At 38.2% G+C, this 20,304-nt stretch overlaps 1 protein-coding gene and 1 long non-coding RNA gene across 6 annotated transcripts; one reads left to right on the top strand and one right to left on the bottom strand.

Annotated features, from left to right (window-relative positions):
• Nucleotides 1–5,710: 5,710 nt before the first annotated feature.
• Nucleotides 5,711–9,054, top strand: LOC118488429 (PKS-NRPS hybrid synthetase CHGG_01239-like). Its single transcript, XM_035986007.1, has 3 exons — nucleotides 5,711–7,307; nucleotides 7,384–7,830; nucleotides 7,893–9,054. The coding sequence occupies exons 1-3, from the start codon at nucleotides 5,765–5,767 to the stop codon at nucleotides 8,975–8,977; spliced, it is 3,075 nt and encodes a 1,024-aa protein (XP_035841900.1). The 5' UTR covers nucleotides 5,711–5,764; the 3' UTR covers nucleotides 8,978–9,054.
• A 6,424-nt stretch (nucleotides 9,055–15,478) lies between these two features.
• LOC110916159 lies at nucleotides 15,479–20,091 on the bottom strand. 5 transcript variants are annotated; one of them, XR_002579540.2, is made up of 5 exons: nucleotides 19,922–20,091; nucleotides 18,970–19,052; nucleotides 18,594–18,880; nucleotides 18,362–18,499; nucleotides 15,479–16,251 (listed from the first exon to the last, which is right to left on the bottom strand). It is a non-coding gene; the product is annotated as an uncharacterized LOC110916159 (long non-coding RNA). The 5 variants fall into 5 exon arrangements; XR_004884695.1 differs by having other exon boundaries at nucleotides 19,979–19,997; XR_002579539.2 differs by having other exon boundaries at nucleotides 18,970–20,089.
• Between the last annotated feature and the right edge of the window lie 213 nt (nucleotides 20,092–20,304).

Below are 20,304 nucleotides of genomic sequence, written 5' to 3'. Positions count from 1 at the left end.
ATTTTCTTTAATAAAATATTTGATTTCAATAATTTCTTTCGCAGCGGAAACTCCCAGTCATATATTTAAACCATAAAACCATTTATAAAAAAATGATTTAATTGTCAAAAAAAAATTGGGTGTTACTCGTCGTTCATAGCAATAGAATCATAAACGAACCTTTACATATAATTAAGAACATAAACGTCCTGTGAAAGTTTCTCTACCCGTTCCTCACCAGCTTCATGTCTAACAATCTTAACTAACCTGAAAATGATACACATTGATTTTCGAAAACAAGTATCAGCTTTTTAAAGCCGAGTAAGACAAAGGTTAAATTATAAACAAGTAAAATATCATTAGTTCATTAAGTCATTCGTTTCATGTGATTGCAAGTTATGATCCAAACACCACAACATGATCAAGCAAACAACCCTAAGATCGTGCCTATCGTCATCTTATCTAATCTTTATCTTTTCATCTTATCGTGTTCATATCATAAACCTTTATCTTTATCGTATCACGTGGTTTTATTCATTATCTTTCAACATTCATCTTTCATCGTTGTAAACCACGTGGAGGATAGTCCTTAGGTCTACAGAACTACAACTACACATGGTAAACCATGCGTATTGGGTAGACCGGTCGGGGGAAAGTCCACTACAACTGACTAAGTGAAAGAGCACAAAAGCAGTTCACTGTTGTCGTTAGCCATCGTCCGTAGACAATAGCGAGCAAGTACTTCACGCATGTGGCTCTTGGGCGTGTCTTTAAAATCTTAGTTGCCACGTACCGCTCCTGGTGTATGCACACCAAATCTTGGGATGGATCCATCGGAGAGTATTACCTCTCAATCATGTTCGTTTTCTTTTTTTTTTTTTTGTTCTTTATTTTCTTTTCTAAGTCTTTCTTTAATCTTTATTCTTTTAAGATCCTTAACGTGCATATGTCTTAGAGATTCAAAGTCTAGTGTCGTCTACATCGTTTCGTATTATGTAAAGGCGATTTCCATCACTGGCAAGTATAATAATCACACGAGCAACTAACTAAAGTCATCATGCGAACAATAGTACGAATAAATACTACACCCGTAACCCGACCCATCATATTAGATCATATGCATATAATACCCACATGAATCAAAATTAACTTGCAATAATAAGTAAAATAGTTTTGATGTGTACCCGTGATTTCAGAAAACAATATCTTACCTGAACAAGGCTCACTAGTCAAACAACTTTACGATCGCTTCTCACGACAACGCCTACATTTATATGAATAACGCGTACTAAGATCATATGTTAAAAGAAATGATTCGGTATCTAAATTGAGTCCCTATTCGACTGGTTGAGTTTCTCAATTGTGTTAATTGTCCTAACTTATCTGATTAGTTAAATCTATAAACTATAGCAGGACAAAAAGAAAAAAAAATGTTCACCGCCTACTTCAAAGTAAACCCTATCATGTTTACTATAAAAAAATAATAATTAAACTGAACACCCATACTGATGTAGTGCATTGGAAAATGATATATTACTCAAAATCTTCTTATTATAAGGTCATCCTTGTTTTGAAAATAAAATCATCCACTTTAGCAAATCCCACTAATATGAAATTTAGTAGTTGACTATTATTCCATATATAACTTTGCAACAATTTTGTGCATCATCACTTGCACATTGTGCATTGGGTGATTTTCAATGCAACAATTTTGTGCATCATCACTTGCACATTGTGCATTGGGTGATTTTCAAAAAAAAAAAAATTATTTTTTACTTTTAACCCTAAGGTTTTTATCTTTTACAATTTTAACCCTACATAATTTGTTTTTTTAACTTTAACCCAAAACTTTTCATTATTTGCAATTTAACTTCAAAAACTTTTCATTATTTGCAATTTAACTTCACAACTTTTGTCACTTATACTTTTCATCTTTCGCAATTTTCGTTTTACGTATAGTTCTAAATTTTTCGAGTTAATACGACGCAACGTGCATGTGTGGTTCAACGTTTTTACCTCTATTTTTCCATGTTTGACAAGTTCGTCGCAACACGCATATCCTAGGTCGAGTCGGTATTGGTGGTCGATGACGGTTGTGTGACATTAGTACTATTTGACACCGTTTTACGCCCCGCCGCAACGCGGGTGTGCTTTGGGGGGTTTTCAAAGAAAAAATGGTTATGCATATGGTTGTCGTAACGTTGGCTTTGTGGGTTTTCAAAAAAAAAATTTTTTTTTACTTTTCACCCAAAAGTATTTCATAAATTACTTTTAACTCAAAACTATTTGTTTTTTTTTTACTTTTGACCCAAAACTTTTTATCTTTTGCAATCTATTCTCATAACTTTTTTTATTTTCAACTTTGGTCCTTTATAGTTTTCATTTTTCGCAAATTTTTCGCTTTATGCTTGGTTCTAAATTTTGTGACTTAACACATCGCAACGTGCGTCTTTAGTTTAACGTTTTTATGTTTCGTTCTAAATTTTGCGAGTTAACACGACGCAACGTGCGTGTGTGGGTGAACGTTTTTACATCGTCTATTTTTTCCCCTTTTGACAGGTTTAACATAACGTGCGGGTCCTAGATTGATTTAGTTATAACTAAAGAATCCCCGCCGCATTGCGGCGGGTCGCAATCCTAGTTTAAAACCATTAGTAAATATAAAGAGTAAAAATACAGAAACATGGATTTATCTCAACCCACATCCTTATTTATATATTTTACTTATTGCATAAAATAGAAAAATTGGAGGTTTATAATCATCTTCTTTCTTAGACGAAGATGCAGTCACCTGCATCTACCTTTCACAAATCAATTTACAAAAGCTACATGTTTAGTTTAAATGGAAAATCTTTTAAATTAAATTAACAAAGCTACAGAAATCCAATCACTATATTACTAATAATTTTTTCCTTATTGCAAAATATAGGAGCCATACCAGTTTTCAAAATCATATACAAATATCCTACTGATATGATATTTCAAACAATTAGATGAATATACTTGTTTTCTAAACAAAAGGTAGATCCCCCCCTCCACCAACTTGATTTAAGGTTTTCCCCATGAAAACACTAACAATTCCATTCATTACATCGTGTGCGTATGTATATAGCCACACATATATGTCATAAAAATTTATTCAAGTTCAATCAAATCAGCCATATATATATATTCATGATCCTTATTAAAATAAGCATGCTCATGGTGAACAAAACCTACGATGGTTAAAGGTTTAGAAACTCGACAGTCGACCTTTCCTAAGCAGAAATCATAACATCTTTATGATTATCAATGAAGATTACCTTCAACACGCGACTACGACTCGATGCTTTCACCGCCGAATTCACCAAGCTCGGACTCCGAGTTTGCCATTTTCTATCGCTTGTTTATGCGTCTCTAACAAGTGATATAAGATGGGTTGTTTTATTTTTGTAGGTGAAGGAAGGCTAGCTGTCATGGGGATTCTATGCGAAAAATCCGGCCGACGTTTCTCTCGCATCTCTATCTCTTTCCTTTTGTTTTCATATATTTATATTTATGTTTATTTAGTTACCATATGCATGCAAATGGATATCAACCATTATTTGTGTTAATCCTATCATATCTAAAACCTAAATATAAACCACAGTTTAGCCTTATATTTGTCAAATTCTTAAAAATATAAACCCAAAATATAAATAAAAGGTTTCGTAATAGAAACTTAAATAACAATAATAATAATAATAATAATAATAATAATAATAAATAAATAAATAAATAAATAAAACGGGTTTCACAAAGTAGGTAACTATAAAACCATAAACATGTTTCATGGGCTACAAACATAGGTAAAGAGTGCTATGCCACAAATGACAAAATCTTTGCGGGTCAAACCAAGTCAACGGCAGCAAAGATCATGGGGTATTACTACGCCTGGTCGGCCAGGCTCCGTTTGGCGGAAAGTGCACAAGATGCTCACGCTTGAAATCTTCTCAATGAAGAGCACAGATGCTTGAACATGTTCAATACTTTTTAAAAGGATGGTTGAAAGGGCACAAGAAGGAAAATGTGTCTGAGAAGCAACAAGAAGGCAACCAAGTCTTCATAGATGTCATGATTTTCATTCTCTAAGATACTTCTAAAGAGGATTTTTCATGGTTGTGGTGCTAATAGGTCGCCAAATAAAAGAGTTTTATGTAACAAAACTTACTGTAACAGTCAGTTTTTTGGTCAACTAATGGTTAGTTGTGCTGGTCCATAGGCAGAAAGCTTCCAATGGTGGCGAGATCATGGCTATCGTGGTTGTGGTAGTAGGTAATGGGGTCAAATCCCAAATCGTTTACAGGACTTCGGTGTGGTGAATAAGAGGAATGATGTGAGGTAAATTTATATGTTATCTCACATTTTGGTAGTTTTTTTTTTTTTTTTTTACTTCTGTTGATTGTTGTTGTTTGTCTGAGTGCATGCTAATAATAAGCACTATTATATATGGAACCAGTGTCGAAACATTCAGCTACAATCCGTCAACTATCCGTCAACTGAAGGTTTCTTCCACACGTTTTAACCAAAGTTTTTTCTTTTTTCAAAATTTTGTTGCTTTTATCTTTATCTCTCAACCTCAACAGTAAGTTGTTTTAAGGGTGATTAGAAATGTAATATTTATTTAAAGTACCTGTTATTACCTGTAAGTGAAAAAAGGATTCTAAGGTTGTTTATTTGAATTGCAAGCAGCCTTTATTATGAGTGGATAGGTGGGGTTGAACTAATCCTTTCATTGTAGACATTATAAGTAGGGAAATTTACCAAAATGTCAGTTGACCAACCGTGTTTTCAAATTTGTCACGTTCCTGCGTCCGTGAATGGACCTCTAAGCATGGGATGAGTCGGCGTATCATGTTGAAGAGTCCATGTCCATCTGAAGCGTCAGTGGACTCTTCCGAAGCGTCGGTGACTCTTCCGAAGCGTCGGTGGACTCTTCCGAAGCGTCGCTGGACTCTTCCGAAGGAGCGTGATACATGGACTCTTCAACATGATACGCCGACTCATCCCATGCTCAGAGGTCCGTCCACGGACACAGGAGCGTGACAAATTCGAAAACATGGTTGGTCAACTGACATTTTTGTAATTTTCCCTTATATCTTAGAAGGTCTTATTCAGTCATTTGTGCTTTTATTTTTGTTTGTATTTTCTCCAGTTGTTTCGATATTAACATCAAGTACGTGGGTGTTAACGAAACATGAAAGGTGTATTGGGGTTAAACTATCGGTGATCGTGGTGGAATCTGCAGCGCATCGCGCGCGGGGCTATATCTAGTTTACCCTAAATATAAAGTCACTGAATTAACATACTTTATGTTGGTGACAAGGGAGTCTTGCAAACGTACAATGTGGATAAAAAGGGACATGACATTTGATGTTGGTGATGAGATGGCAACCTTACAAACGCACAGTGTGGATAATATGTTTTATTGTCATATTTCATTTAGGATCATGCTAATCACACACAGCCAAAATAATTTTCACACCCCTAAGCGCTCCGCTTTGGCCATAGCGCGGCGCTTAGGGCGACAAAAGGTGATACGAGGTTTCGAATGACTGACTGAGTGACAGACTGACAGACATAAAGGTTACTAGGTTTCAGTCGCCCCGTGAACCCTAAGCGCCGCGCTTTGGCCATAGCGCGGCGCTTCGATCCCAAATTCTGGCTTTAAATCACTGGCCAGACAACAGATTCATCACTCGAATTGTTTTTTTTTTTTTTTTTGTCGATCTTCTTTGCTCTATTAGTTAAATTTTTTGAAAAAACGATGTCGTGGTTCAGTAACTATCTTTTCGGTGATTATTCTGACGAGTCGGTTGTTCCTGATTCTTACGAGGGGACCGCTATTTCTGACTCGTTTGAGAAACCGGTGTCGTCCAACTTGAGGGAGACAGAGGTTGTATCTGGCATTCGTTATCGTGATAACACGGTGCAGCTGGATTTGAATACCCCTGTGGAGGACCATTACGCACAACAAGGTTATTCGAATTTCGGTTACGGTGGCGAGTATAGCTTTGTACAGCAGGAGTGTTATCCAAACGACAGTTACGGTTGTCAACAAGGTTATTCGAATTTCGGTTACGGTGGCGAGCAAAGCTTTGTACAGCAGGAGTGTTATCCAAACCAGAGTTACGGTTGTGAACAGAGCTTTGAACATCAAGTCTATTCGAATCTCGGTGACGATGGTGAGCCGGAGGATGTGTCTGTTGACGAGGAAGGTTGTTACCCGGTTACATTTTCGTTTGATACAACGCAGACCTTTTCGTCACGTAAAGAGTTGGTGCGTTGGGTACAAGACACGGCAAAAGACAATGGTTACCTCATTGTGACAAAGAGGTCGAATAAAAGAGGAGAGAATTACAAGATTTGGTTTCAATGTACTTTTGGTGGGGAGCATAAGAGTGTAGCTACACAGAGGAAAACGGGTAGCAAGAAAATAGGCTGCCCGTTCGAGATGATCGGGCTTTCGGAATCATCCGGAAGTGTTTGGAGGATCGAGGTGACGAAGGCGAAGCATAACCACACTCCTATTGAAAACTTCGAGGGTCACGCGTATGCGAGAAGGCTTTCTTCAGAGGACAAAAAACTGGTTAAGGAGTTGGCAGAGCAAGATATTCGCAACCAAAGTATTTGGCGAACGCTGACAAAAAACAATCCGGCTAGAAAGCTTATTCCGAAAGATATACACAACGCTGTTCAGAAGATCAACGTCGAAAAAAATGTCGGTAAGTCTCCGATGCAAAAACTTGAAAACATTCTTATCGAAAAAAATTACACTTATTACATGCGCACGAATGAGATATCGAACGAAGTTGAAGACGTCTTCTTTGTTCACGAAAAATCATTCACTATGTGGTGTGCCTTCCCGCATGTGCTAATGATTGACGCCACATACAAAACGAACATGTACAACCTGCCATTTGTTCAGGTCGTAGGCATGACGTCGACAAACAAATCGTTTACGGCTGCTTGTGCTGTAATTTCCGCCGAGAAGTCAGAGAACTACCTATGGGTGTTGCAGAGGATCAAGTCTATGCTGGCAGGATGTATGGAACCGCGCGTGATTTTAACAGACAGGGATTTTGCGCTAATGAACGCGTGTGAACAAGTTTTTCCAAAAGCGCATAAGTATCTTTGTCGGTTCCATATTCAACAAAATATTAATAAGAACAGCAAGAAGAAATTCTCTGACAAGGAGTGGAAAGAATTCGTACGTACATTTTGGACATTGTGCGAGTCTACGACCGAGGAAATATACATGTATAACTTGGAAAACTTTGAAGCACAACTGAAAGAAGCTGACCGTGAACGTGAGTATTTCTTACATAATTATGTTCAAATTTTATATAATAACAAAAACTGACTATTTACGTTTTTTAATTTTAGAGGTTTATGATTATATGAAGAAATCTTGGTTGGATCCGTACCATGAAAAGTTTGTATCTTGCTGGATTAACCAAACTATCAACTTTCACCAGACTACGACCAACAGGGTTGAGAGCATGCATGCAACATTAAAAAGTCACTTTCCAAGTCATCGCAACACACTGGATAAACTTGTACTGTATGTTGATCATGTTGTTGCTAAACAATACGCCGAGATTAGAAGTACCTTTGAAACAAGCCTCCGAAAAGTGATGACGCACCACAAGAAGCAGCCCATGCTTGCATATATTCTCAGAAAGGTTTCAATATATGCGATTGAGCTTTTGAGTATGGAACTAAAGCGTAAGGAAGACGGGTTGAGAGCCTACGGTGCAAGCTGTGGTTGCCAACTTTTTACCAGCTGTAGTTTGCCATGTGCCTGTCGTTTGGAAAAGTTGGAAAATAAAGGTAATTATTATTTTTGAACTTTCTCGTTATGATTTTGCCACCTAATTTGTTTTCATCCACAGGTCAGCAAATCCGGATCACACACATAGACGTGTTTTGGAAGAAGCTTGACTTCAAGCCTGCAAGGAATAAAATAGAGGATATTGATGTAGACGCGGAATTTGAAAAATTGAAAAAACAGATCGATCCAACACCCCCTCAAGTGAAAAGGAGCTTCTTTGAAAAGTTTCAGCAAATCCTCAATCCAGGGAACAGTAACAAAAAACCTCCTGCTGTTCTGAAGAAAACTCGTGGTCGACCAACATTGAAAACGCAGGAAGAAAGAAAGGTTGAAGCTGCTAGACAAAGCTCTTACATTCCGTCAGAAGAAACTTGGGTCGATGCCTCAGACGATCTTCCCCGTCACAGCTCGTACATATCAGCCGAAGATTCTTGCAGAGGAAAGAATACCAAACCGCTCAACCTACACCCTGATTTCCCGAATATCAAGCTCGGTCCTAAGACGGATATAGCGATCCGCAACTACGCATCTCAGATTCCCAAAGTGATCCATCCATACATCGTTAAAATAAAGGACGTGAAACCAGATGGTCATTGTGGATTTAGATCGGTGGCTGTTGGGTTAGGAGTGAAACAAAATTCATATTTGAAGATCCGGGAACAGCTTCTAATGGAGTTACGTATGAACGAATCGCTTTGGAGGCAGGTTTTCGATCCGGAAAATGTAGGACATTATGATGCGCTGGTTAAACGGATCGATTTCAAGGGGGTGGGACGAGCAGGTATCGAAAATTACATGTCGATGCTTGAGACGGGGTTTCTTATTGCCCAACGATACGGTGTGATTGTTCACACCTTCGACATTCGTGGGAGCGATACAATTTTTCCTATGCTGGGCGGCCCAAACGAAGCTGAGGAACCTCACCTGGTAGTTGCGGTTGTGTTCGTCGACAAGGGGCATTTCATACATGTAGAGCTTGGAGGTTGTTATCCAATGCCTCCCCCAAACCTACTCTGGACAGCGAACAGAACAGAGCGCGCAGCAGCCTGGCATACATTATACATGGATCAGATCAACACGTACGAAATGCTTACGTATCGTGCCCCTGACCTTAATGCAACCCCATATGTTCACGGTGTATCTTAAATGTGTTTAATAATAATCACGTTTGTGTTTGTGTATCTTAAATGTGTTTAATAATAACCACGTTTGTGTTTGTTCAATATACGCGTTACATCACGTTAAAAACCGAATGTCACCGACACGACCCAATCGGATTCAATACGCACTTGTACGACCCGAAATGACAATATACATCATAATACTGCAATTAATGAAAAAATACGTCATGTTCATGTACGGTAGGCGGCTGATACACATAACACTTCTCACAGGAGTACTTGTGATTTCAAACCTAAATGATACGAGATAACGGAATAAGACATCACACGTAACCGATTTGATCCGGAACTTGCCGTATAGTCCATATATATTAAAAAATGATGTATAAAGGAAAAAACGGCAAATTTAGACTATTTATTGATCCGTTTGTTAATTAAATACAATTTTAAAAAATTTAAAAAAACCCCAAAACGCCCCGCTATGCTCATAACGCGGCGTTTTGGTCCCAAAGCGCCGCGCTATGGCCATAGCGGGGCGCTTTGGACCCTCGTTATACACTGAAGCGGGGCATCTTCCCCCCCCCCCCCACTTCACCCAAACAACCAAACACACACACTAGGTGCGATTCACACACACTCGAGCGATTTTCGACGATTTTTTGAGCTTTTCACCGCATAAAGGTTAGATCTAAACCCCTTAATCTTTCGTTTATCTTTTCATTCAAAATTATTGGTTGTATGTTGTTGATTTGAGCTTGATCCGCTGTCCCTGTGGGTTCTGTTCTTCAGAATGAAGAACCAAAGCGCCGCGCCGAGGCCATAGCGGGGCGCTTTGGTTCATGTTGATTTTTTTTTAATTTGTTTATTTATTATTAGTTTATTAATATTTGTTTAATTATTATTATTTGTTTAATAATTATTTGTTTAATTATTATTATTTGTTTATTTATTATTAGTTTATTAATATTTGTTTAATTATTATTATTTGTTTAATTATTATTAGTTAATTATTATTTGTTTAATAATTATTTGTTTAATTATTATTATTTGTTTAATTATTATTATTTGTTTAATTATTATTATTTGTTTAATTATTATTATTTGTTTAATTATTATTATTTGTTTAATTATTATTATTTTATTAATATTTGTTTAATTATTATTATTTGTTTAATTATTATTAGTTAATTATTATTTGTTTAATAATTATTTGTTTAATTATTATTATTTGTTTAATTATTATTAGTTAATTATTATTTGTTTAATAATTATTTGTTTAATTATTATTATTTGTTTAATTATTATTATTTGTTTAATTATTATTATTTGTTTAATTATTATTATTTGTTTAATTATTATTATTTTATTAATATTTGTTTAATTGATCAACGTGCAGGGATGGATTTATCCGATGAGGAGATTGAGCATATGGATGAGGGATTGGTGGGGGACGAGGAGGAGTCGGCATGTCCGTATCTTCAGTTTCCGGTGGGGTCACGGGCGAGGGGGAGATGCGCTAGGTTGCGCACCATACCGATTGGGGAGCACGTAGGCATAGACTGGGAGCTGCTATCTACCGTGGGGGAGATCGAGCGGGCGCGTGAGATAGTTGGGCTAGATACTCCTTGGTCGCGCCTATTTGAGTTAGCGATGGAGGACTCGTACCCGGAGCTTACGGTCGAGTTTTGCTCTACGTTTACATACGCGCCGCATCCGGCGGATTACGTGGAGGACCCTTTATTTCCGGTACACGAGGTTACATTCCGTCTGGCCGGGCAGCAATTTGAGATGAGTGTGCGGGAGTTTGCTGTCCACACAGGTTTGTACACTGAGCATGAGCTTGATACTGATTTATATACGCAGGCTGTTACGATGATGGACAGGCAGACGCTTATTAGTTTCTGGAGGGCCATTTCCAGGGTTCCCTTTGGGAAATCCTGGCAAAAGGCCACCACCATCATAGATCCCTTGTACCGATACCTGCACCAGGTGATTGCGTCGACTATCGTGCCGCGGGGTTCCAGCAAGGAGAAGGTCAACCTTAGTGACCTTTTCTTTCTTTACTGCCTACTACGCCGCCAGCCCTGCGATCTAGCAGCCAGCCTGGCAGAGTACTTTGCTACTGCATACCACCGGCAGCTCCGCGGGTTTCTTCACACTGGCTCGTTTATCACCGCCATTGCACGATCGCTAGGGATCGTGCCCGAGCTTGATCCGCTGCTGTCCGATCCGGTCCCGTCATCCAGGTTGGGCCGCGCGTCAGTAGCCGCTATGCAGATCACCCGTACCTTTGATGTCGGTCTGCGGTTCAGGGGTGCTGACGGGCTGATTTGGCAGCCAGAGGCGTTGCCGGAGGTCATCCCGGTTGTTATTGAGGTGAAGCCTGGGGTGTTAGCCCCTCCTGATGTTCAGCGGGACGCTCGGCGGGCTCAGCGACAGGCTCTGGGCATCCCTGAGCCTAAGGATCAGCCTGAGGGTCAGGCTTAGGCTCAGGCTCAGGCTCAGGCTCAGGCTCAGGCTCAGGCTCAGGCTCAGGATGATCCGGCGCAGGAGGACCGGGTCGAGGAGGTCCACGTACCACCAGTTCAGCCAGCTCCTGAGCCGCCACAGTACCCGCAGCACGTTTACGCTGACCTACCTCCGGTAGCGCGTGAGGTGGCTCGGGACTTCGACCGGCGCCTCAGACGTCAGGGCGCACTCATTGACTGGATGGTCCAGACGCTCGTTGAGCTACGAGAGCTCGCTGCGTTGCCTCCACGTCCCCTCCCACCGTCCCCACCGCACGAGGATTAGTACATTAGTTTGTTTGTTTAGTGTTTTGTTATGTATTATGTACTCAGTTGTACCTTTTTGTTGTGTATTGTATGTACAAACTGATATATATATATATATATATATATATATTGCAGTTAATCTTCTATTTACATCACGTTGGTTCTGGATTGTTTACGTTTAATTCTTATGGCTTTCTGTATATTTTATTTAACGTGTTCGTTTTATTTAACGCTCGTTGAACTTATGTTATACACCTTCTATAAAAATAATGACGTAACGACGTAATTATAAAACAACGTTAATTTAATAAAATAACAACGTTTTAATTCAAAAAAGGCAACATTCAATCATTCAAAAACAAATTCCCATTCACAACGGCAAATCTCACATAAAAATTTTTTACTGAAAAAATCTCTACCATACTAATTCAACCAAAAATCCCTACCAAACTAACCCACATCAACCCAAATAATCCCCAACCAAGGCTGTTGTCTTTTTTGCACATCCAAAGCGCCTCGCTATGGCTAAAGCGGGGCGCTTTGGCTTGGTCAACAGACAAGGACTGACTTCTGTTGACAAGGACTGACAGAAGTCAGTCCTTGTCTGTTGACCAAAGCCAAACCGCCCCGCTTTGGCCATAGCGAGGCGCTTTGAATGTGCAAAAAGACAACCAGCGTGTGCGAATAGACCCAGCCTTCATTTATTATAACAAATAAAAACTACTACATAAATTGACTTTAATGTAATGTAATGAAAGATAACACATAATCATCTCAATTCTTTTTGACTTATTTAACGACATAAAAAGTTTTTTTTTTTTTTTTTATAATGGGAAAAAATCAAATAGGAAGTTAATTTTCGCTAGGAAGGATAGGAAGCCATAGGATTATGACATGTGACAAATTTTAAAATAAAGAGAAAGGGTATTTTAGTCAATCCAACTCCTTCTTCTTCCTTTTTCAAAACCCAGTAACTTCAAAACCCACCATTTTCAAAACCCACCATCTTTAACTAATTCTTCACTTTCTATCTCAATAATCACTACATTATAGTGCGATTTTCATCACCAATCAATGATTCAAAACCCGATCAACGTGTTCTTCAGCTTTTTTTTTTTTGAAGAAAACCCAGTTTAATTTCATAAAAAATCTCGTTTTTTCCGGTGATTTTGGAGATAATCACTCGATTCGTTCAATTCGAGTGTTGATAAGTGTTTCTATCATTCAAATTTCGTCAATTGATGAAGGAATCGGCTTCGATCCATGTAAGAAATTCTTTAATTTCATTTTCACGATCTGGGTTTTTGATTTAGTCATTGCGTTTTACGATCTTTGCGAGGTCCGGGGACGGCAGCCCCTGGTAGCGGGGTCCCAGGGGCGGCAGCCCCTGGCTGGGGTTGAGCTGTACTAAAAACGCATCAGAAAAATTAATTTTCCAGAAATTGGCTCATTTCGAAGACAGTAATTCGTAGACAATTCAGACAGTTTACAGTGACAGACAGTTTTATGTGTCCATTGCGTTTTAGAAATAAGAGAGTTTTATGTGGTTTCTGGCTATTGCGTTTTAGAAAAAAAAAACACATTTTTAAGTGTTTTTAGTCATTGCGTTTTAGGTAAAACACATTTTTTAGGTGTTTTCAGTCCATTGCGTTTTAGAATGAGTCATTTTTAAGTGTTTTCTGACCATTGCGTTTTACATATAAGACATTTATTTGTGTTTTTGGTGCATTGCGTTTTAGGTAAAACACTTTTTTATGTGTTTTCAGTCCATTGCGTTTTAGAAAACAGACATTTTAAGTGTTTTCTGGCTATTGCGTTTTACAAATAAGACATTTATTTGTGTTTTTTGTGCATTGCGTTTTAGGTAAAACACATTTTTATGTGTTTTCTGGCCATTGCGTTTTACAAATAAGACATTTCTGTGTGTTTTCTGGCCATTGCGTTTTACAAGTAAGTCATTTTTTTGTGTTTTTGGTACATTGCGTTTTAGAAAAATGTCATTTTTTAGGTTTTTTTTCATTGCGTTTTACGTAATTGGTGGTTTTTCTATTGCGTTTTACGCAACTGGGTTTTAATTTTTTTTTTAAAATATAGCAATAGTATACTCGTTTTAAAGATAAAAAAACGCTCTTTTTTTGGTGCAATTTTTATAAAAAAAAAATAATGTCGTATGAAAGAGTTATTAACGTATAAAAAATGGGGGGGGGGAATTGGAGGAGAGAGAAATTATTAGCTTGGATTGACTAGAATGCTCTTGAACAAACTCACGCGCCTCTTTTCTTCCTTACAATTTCCCTGATTTAATCTTAGCCCTTGATTAACTTAATAGATGGTCAAGATCACTTTCTAGCCTTCCTAGCCAAATAAACTTTCTATTGTATCTCCACCCTTTTGATAATTACTAAAATAGACATTTGAGCAATCAAAATCACCATAATAGCCAACGCTGGCTAGGCCGGAAAATTTGTGGAAAAAAAAGTAAAAAAACCCGCTAGCGAAGCCTTAACTGACAATTTATCTATTTCGGAAATAAGTTGGTCAACTATGCTTATTTTGATAATTTTATTTTTTTTCTTTTATTCTTTTAGACGGGTATGGGATACAACATTAAGAATTAATTACACTTACCTTCCATACAATGAGTAGTTTATCGTTTCCTTTAGCCTCAACTATTATGATTCGATTATATCACGTTTGATTTATAACCTTAACTAGGTTATCACCCGTGAATACTCACGGGTTGGATATTTAAATTTTATAAATCACAAATGTTTATATAACATCTCAAGTGAGCTCCATGCTACCATTTTTTTAATTTTGCATCTTCTATCAAATATTAGCTAAATGGAAGAAACATGTTCATAAATGGTATGCCACACTTCAAGTGGAAGAAACATGTTCGTAAATGGTAGAATAACATGGCATAGCACAGAAAGGTTTTTTTTTTTTTCTTTAGAAAAAGGCAAGGTAAATATATTAAAACCAAAGAAATTCTGGAGAGATGATTAGATGAACCCATTGCAACAAAGGAGGAGACAACAAACCCCACACTAATGTAACAGGAAAAAAACACGACTCAACTAACAAAATTACACCATCTCCATAAGAAAAGCAGCTCTTTGACCTTGTCTACCAGCTGGAGTAATGAAGTCGCCCTGCCGTTAACATTTTTTTTTGTTCTTGGCCATCCAAGCTCTCCACATAGCCGCAAACATCGCTGCTGTCAACACCTTTTTACACTTCTGATTTGTACTCCAGTTGACCAGTTATTTACCTCGTGAAGCCAATCAACTACTCCTTCCCCGGCTAACAAAACCAGGAGCCGCACCCAATTGAAAATCTGCATACATATTTCTTTCACCAAGTAACTTACATCTTTACCAATTAAACCATATATAGGTCGAAAAATGGCCAGGTCTCGTAGATTGAGTGCATGTTTGGATAAGCTTTTCTATTTCTCGTTATTGCCTTTTTAATCTCCTTATCTCCTTTTTGAAAAAGTTACAACCAAATGACTTTTTCATTTCTCATTTTCAATGCCTAAAAAGCTCATTTTCACCTTATTACCTAAACACTATTTCACAAAAACTTATTTTCAAAAAAGTCAATAAGTCATAAGGAGGTAAAATAAACTAATCCAAACATGACCTAAATAATGGGTCAAAACAGGTTGGGTTGGGCGAAGCTTGAGATTTCCGACCGGAGGGTCGAAAACGTATATACCTAAAAAATATAAAACCGGGGGGTCGAAAACGTATATACCTAAAAAATTCTATACGAAAACTACATACCGGGCGCTACATGCGGACGTAAAGAGCAAGTAATTTAGAGAGACATAATGACTTGCTCATTCCACTTCTGTATGTTCTTTCTTTACACTCTGCTCTTTACACTGTGATTGAGACTAAAAAATTGCGCAAACGATTGCAGTCTTCAAATTGTGCGAGGAGTAGTCATCATGTTATTTCTAATTACAGAGTCACTCTTTACATATCTCAAGTGATGAAATCATATATGAAACCATGCCTAAACGGCTAAAATGATGAAATTATATATGAAGCCATGTCACAAACGCGTTAAAACTATACCTGGCAAGACGGGTGGGCAGGTCAGGCAACAATGGGCATGGATGGTTTTTGACAAAATCAGTATAGGTCAAAACGACTTTTTTTTAATGGTCAATTTGGTTCAGGTAAGAATGGGTTTTGTACATAATACAACTACACCAACAAAGTCTTGCATACCCCCATAGAACTACTAAAAAAATGAGGTTTATAACGCTTAGACCACATGTTTACACAACAAAAATGGTTGTCTTGATTTAAAACTGACTCAACCGGTTCCTTTTATAGTTAAAACCTATTTATTGACCTGTTCTCCTTTAAAAACCGTAGTAAGTCGAAATAAGATAAATACATTATAATAACCGCTTAAAAACCTAGTTCTTATATAATTTACCTTTGCAGCTCATTTGCAACCTTTTTTTCTTCTATATAAGTATTTCGTCACATCCAAACATGAACATCTGAGCGAGATAAATGGATATTGAAAACAATATAACTCAATGCACAATGAAGTATAGAAATCAAGAATTAATTTGTCAAAAAAAACAACATATTATAGGACTGATCAAACTTATACACTAATATGTACCACCTAAAATATGGTTTTATAATAACATCGTTAGAATGCTTCGGTGTTTCTATGCCTGTTCGGGGCTCAAAATCAACTTAGAAAAATCTGGTCTTTTCGGAATTGGAGTGGATCATGCGGAAGTGTGTCAAATGGCCGAGGGTGTCGGGTGCAGAGCGGATTCCCTCCCGTTTAAATACCTCGGGCTCAAGGTGGGGGCTAATATGTCTCGGGTTGTTAATTGGAGACCGGTTTACGAGATCTTCGAGTCGAGACTTGCTCTATGGAAATCCGCTTTGCTGTCTTTTGGAGGAAGAGTTACCCTCGTTCGTTCTGTCCTCGAATGTCTCCCGTCGTTCTACTTCTCTCTCTATAAGGCCCCTAAGCGGGTTATCGAGGACTTAGAAAGGCTCATCAAGAAGTTTCTGTGGGGTGGTTCGAGCGAAGTTAGTAAAACTCACTGGGTTGCCTGGGATAGAATCACATTGCCCAAAAAGAAAGGAGGGGTTGGTCTAAGTAAACTTAAGGATATTAACGTTGCGTTGTTAAGCAAATGGGGTTGGAGATATAAACGGGAGAAGGAATGCATGTGGGTTAAGGTGGTGGACGCCTTACACGCGAACGGATCAAACTGGAATTTCCTTCCGGCCAAGAAGTCGTGTACCGGAGTGTGGAATAGTATTGTCTCCGTTTTCATGAAACCCGTTGTCGGCTCTGTAGTACTTCGGAATATGTTTAAAGGGATGGTGGGTAAAGGCGATCGTATTATGTTTTGGTTAGATCCGTGGTTAAAAGAGAAGCCTCTGTGTGAGTTGTTCCCGAACATCTTCGCTTTGGAAGTGGTGAGATCGTGCTCTGTTCGTGATCGGGTTTTGGGGTGTTGGTTATGGAAACATGACCCGAGCCCGGGTGTGGAGTCGGTCGAACTGGCCTCCTTGTTGGCGGAAGTTGCATCGGTTACGCTTAGCTCGAGAGAAGATGGGTGGAGATGGATGGGAGATCCTAATGGTTCATTTGTTGTGAACTCGGTCAAAAGGGTGTTGGCGGAAGCTTCTCCGGTTATGGTCAACTATGTTCTGGATTGGAATAAGTGGGTGCCGGGCAAATGTAATTTGTTTGTATGGCGTGCGGAGATGGGTAGGATCCCTACGGCGGATGCGTTAAGTAGAAGAGGGTTACAGGTGGGGGATGGTCTTTGCCCTCTTTGCAAGTCGGAGGCCGAGTCGGTTGATCACTTATTCACTTCGTGTTTTGTTGCGGTAGTGCTTTGGCATAAGATTAGCCTTTGGTGTAGGATCCCTCCTATTTTTGCGTTTGCTTTTAAAGACCTGTTGGAGGTGCACAAGTCCAGTCACGTTAATGTTGCTGCCAAACCAATCATTCAGGGCATTGTTTTCTCGGCTCTATGGTGTTTGTGGAAGGCTCGGAACAAGGCTGTATTCTCGGGTGTTGAGGTCAAAGTGGAGAGCATTTTTTGCGATGTAAAGTCCCGTGGGTTCTTGTGGTTTAAGTATAGATCTAGGAACAACCACATCTCGTGGTCGGATTGGTGTAACTTTTCCTTTTTGTAGCTTCCTTTGTTGTTGTGTTTTTTTCTGTCTCGGGTTTCGAGTCAGGCGTGTTTTAATGAAGTTCTCCTTTCAAAAAAAAAACATAACATATGAAGTAATTAGACTATAAAGTGATTAAATATTGAAAAAAATTAAACTTTATGCTACTTAAAACCTCGTAATCAACATTGCATCCTCAAAATCAACCGATTTTAAAAAATCAAAAGACTAATTATTGAAATTGATATACACTATATAACAAAATAACAAATTATTTATGCCCTAAACGTGAAATACAACACAACCACCCTTTAAACTCCCAATCATCCACCTACGAATCAAGTAAAAAAATTTAAAAAAAAAAAACATAACTCATAATCATGTAAGAAACCTCTGAAACAACCAAAAGAATCTGACTATACGCAAAATCAAACAAAGAAACAAAGAACATACCGCTAAAAACTCTGTAGAAATCAAGCAACAGTTCATAAGTACCAGCTTTCTTGAAAACTTCTGCAGCGATTGGAACCGTAGAATTCACAGGATTGCTAATCAAGTTGACAATTGCATTAGGGCAACACCTTCCAATTCCTTCACATAAAGTTTTATTAATATATTAAATTGTGAGACCCAAACTTATTTTTATATTAAATATATCAAATTTATATATGTATAACACTCATACCACTATCTGCAACTCTCGTTGCCAACTCCAACTCCGGCTGCCAACTGCAACTCCCGCTGCCAAAGGAGCACCTCTGCCACCTGCAACTCCGGTTGCCAAAGGAGCACCTCCGCCACAACTCTGCAATACAACTTCTACCTTCCCCTTTGACACCATCTTGCAACGCCGGCAACTCACACCACCCTTTCGGTGACACCACCGCCACACCACCTACCACCAGCTCTTGGTGGTTTTGCTACATATCTGGATTGAATTTTCATAGCAGGAAACTGATCCATATAGTCATACTTCAGCAAAACAAAAAATAATTAGTTTTATTTACCAACTCATTGATGTAATCTTTTTTTAAGTTTCAAATTGAATGAAATAAGCTTACTTAGAAGGGCTGGCAGTTGTTATTTGACTTCCGCTATCATAATCAGATGCCGACGGGCTAGGCTTGCTCGAGTCAAGTGCAACCTTAGAAACAAAAATAAATATTGAAAATTGTTATAACTGGAGCTTCTTCAAGCCATATGGTGGTTTCAACTAAGTCATTTAACACAAAATGGCCACAACACATACATAATAAATAGAAAACTACCATTGTCCAATTCTCAACAAAAACGTTAATAAACCCAACAAAAGTACCTCTTATATAACCGAATTGAAAGATTTACTTGATAAATAGGTTATGTGTAAAACATATGAAAGATATGCCTTTTCTGGTCGTAAATAATGCTTATTTTGTTGTACATAGACGCCGTGCAAATGCATATACATAATCAATATTAATTAACAAATCAATCATTAGTCACATAAACAACAGTGTTAACACACACAGCATATACATAATCAATACCAGCTGCAGATGAAAAGTGGTAAACCCTAAAACAAATGATTGCAAAACCATGGCAAACTTGTTCAGTAAGTAACTCAGTCCAAAACTTAATTAACAAATCAATCATCAGTCACACAGAAAACAGTCTTAACACGCACAACATATGAAATGGAAAGTGGAAAACCCTAAAACAAATGAAGACTCAAAGAGACACACAGTTCTTGCAAAACCCTAGCGAAAATGTAATTTATGGATCGACCATCAATCGCATAAAGATCATTATAGCATAAATGAAGTAAAATATTAACATCAATTTCAAATGGAAACCCTAAATCGAGAAAACATAGAGGGGAACATAACATTATTAGGAAAGTAATGTGAAAACAAAGCGCCATCAGTAGATAGGATAGATGATCAACGAAAGGGCAAAACTCAACAAATTAACACTTCAGAAACGATGAAGAGGAGGATGAGCGAAATTCAAAGGGGAGATAATGTAAACAATCACCTGGTGGACGAATGATGAAGTTGATGAGATGTTTTATACCAAGAATCAATAACTTACACCAGAATATGCTCATGCTCGATGATTGTTGATGCGATTAGGGTTCGCGATGATGAATGACTGATGTCTTCATTGAGATTCGGAGTGAAACGGCTAGAAGTATGGATATCAAAATTAGGGTTTGTGCAAGGGAAGAAGCGTGTTTAATAGAAAACCCAAAGTCCGACCCATCCTCAGCCGGATCCCGCGTCCAAAGTGTTTTTGTTTGTGTATTGAGAATTTGAGAAATGGGATTTCCCTCCTAAATCAAATTGCCACATCAGCCTACATGGCCAAATACAAATACCACATAGCCCAAATCCATCTCATTTATATATATATATAGA

Source organism: Helianthus annuus, chromosome 16, assembly GCF_002127325.2.
Source record: "Helianthus annuus cultivar XRQ/B chromosome 16, HanXRQr2.0-SUNRISE, whole genome shotgun sequence".
NCBI lineage: Eukaryota > Viridiplantae > Streptophyta > Magnoliopsida > Asterales > Asteraceae > Helianthus > Helianthus annuus.
The sequence above is the reverse complement of the archived record's forward strand: the minus strand, read 5'-3'. Positions and strand labels throughout refer to the sequence as shown.

Excerpts from the sequence above, each read along its gene's own strand:
- LOC118488429 (XM_035986007.1), top strand. The coding sequence starts at position 5,765 with ATGTCGTGGTTCAGTAACTATCTTTTCGGTGATTATTCTGACGAGTCG. Across the intron at positions 7,308-7,383 it reads GAAAGAAGCTGACCGTGAAC|AGGTTTATGATTATATGAAG; the intron begins GTGAGTATTTCT and ends TTTTAATTTTAG. Across the intron at positions 7,831-7,892 it reads GGAAAAGTTGGAAAATAAAG|GTCAGCAAATCCGGATCACA; the intron begins GTAATTATTATT and ends TTTCATCCACAG.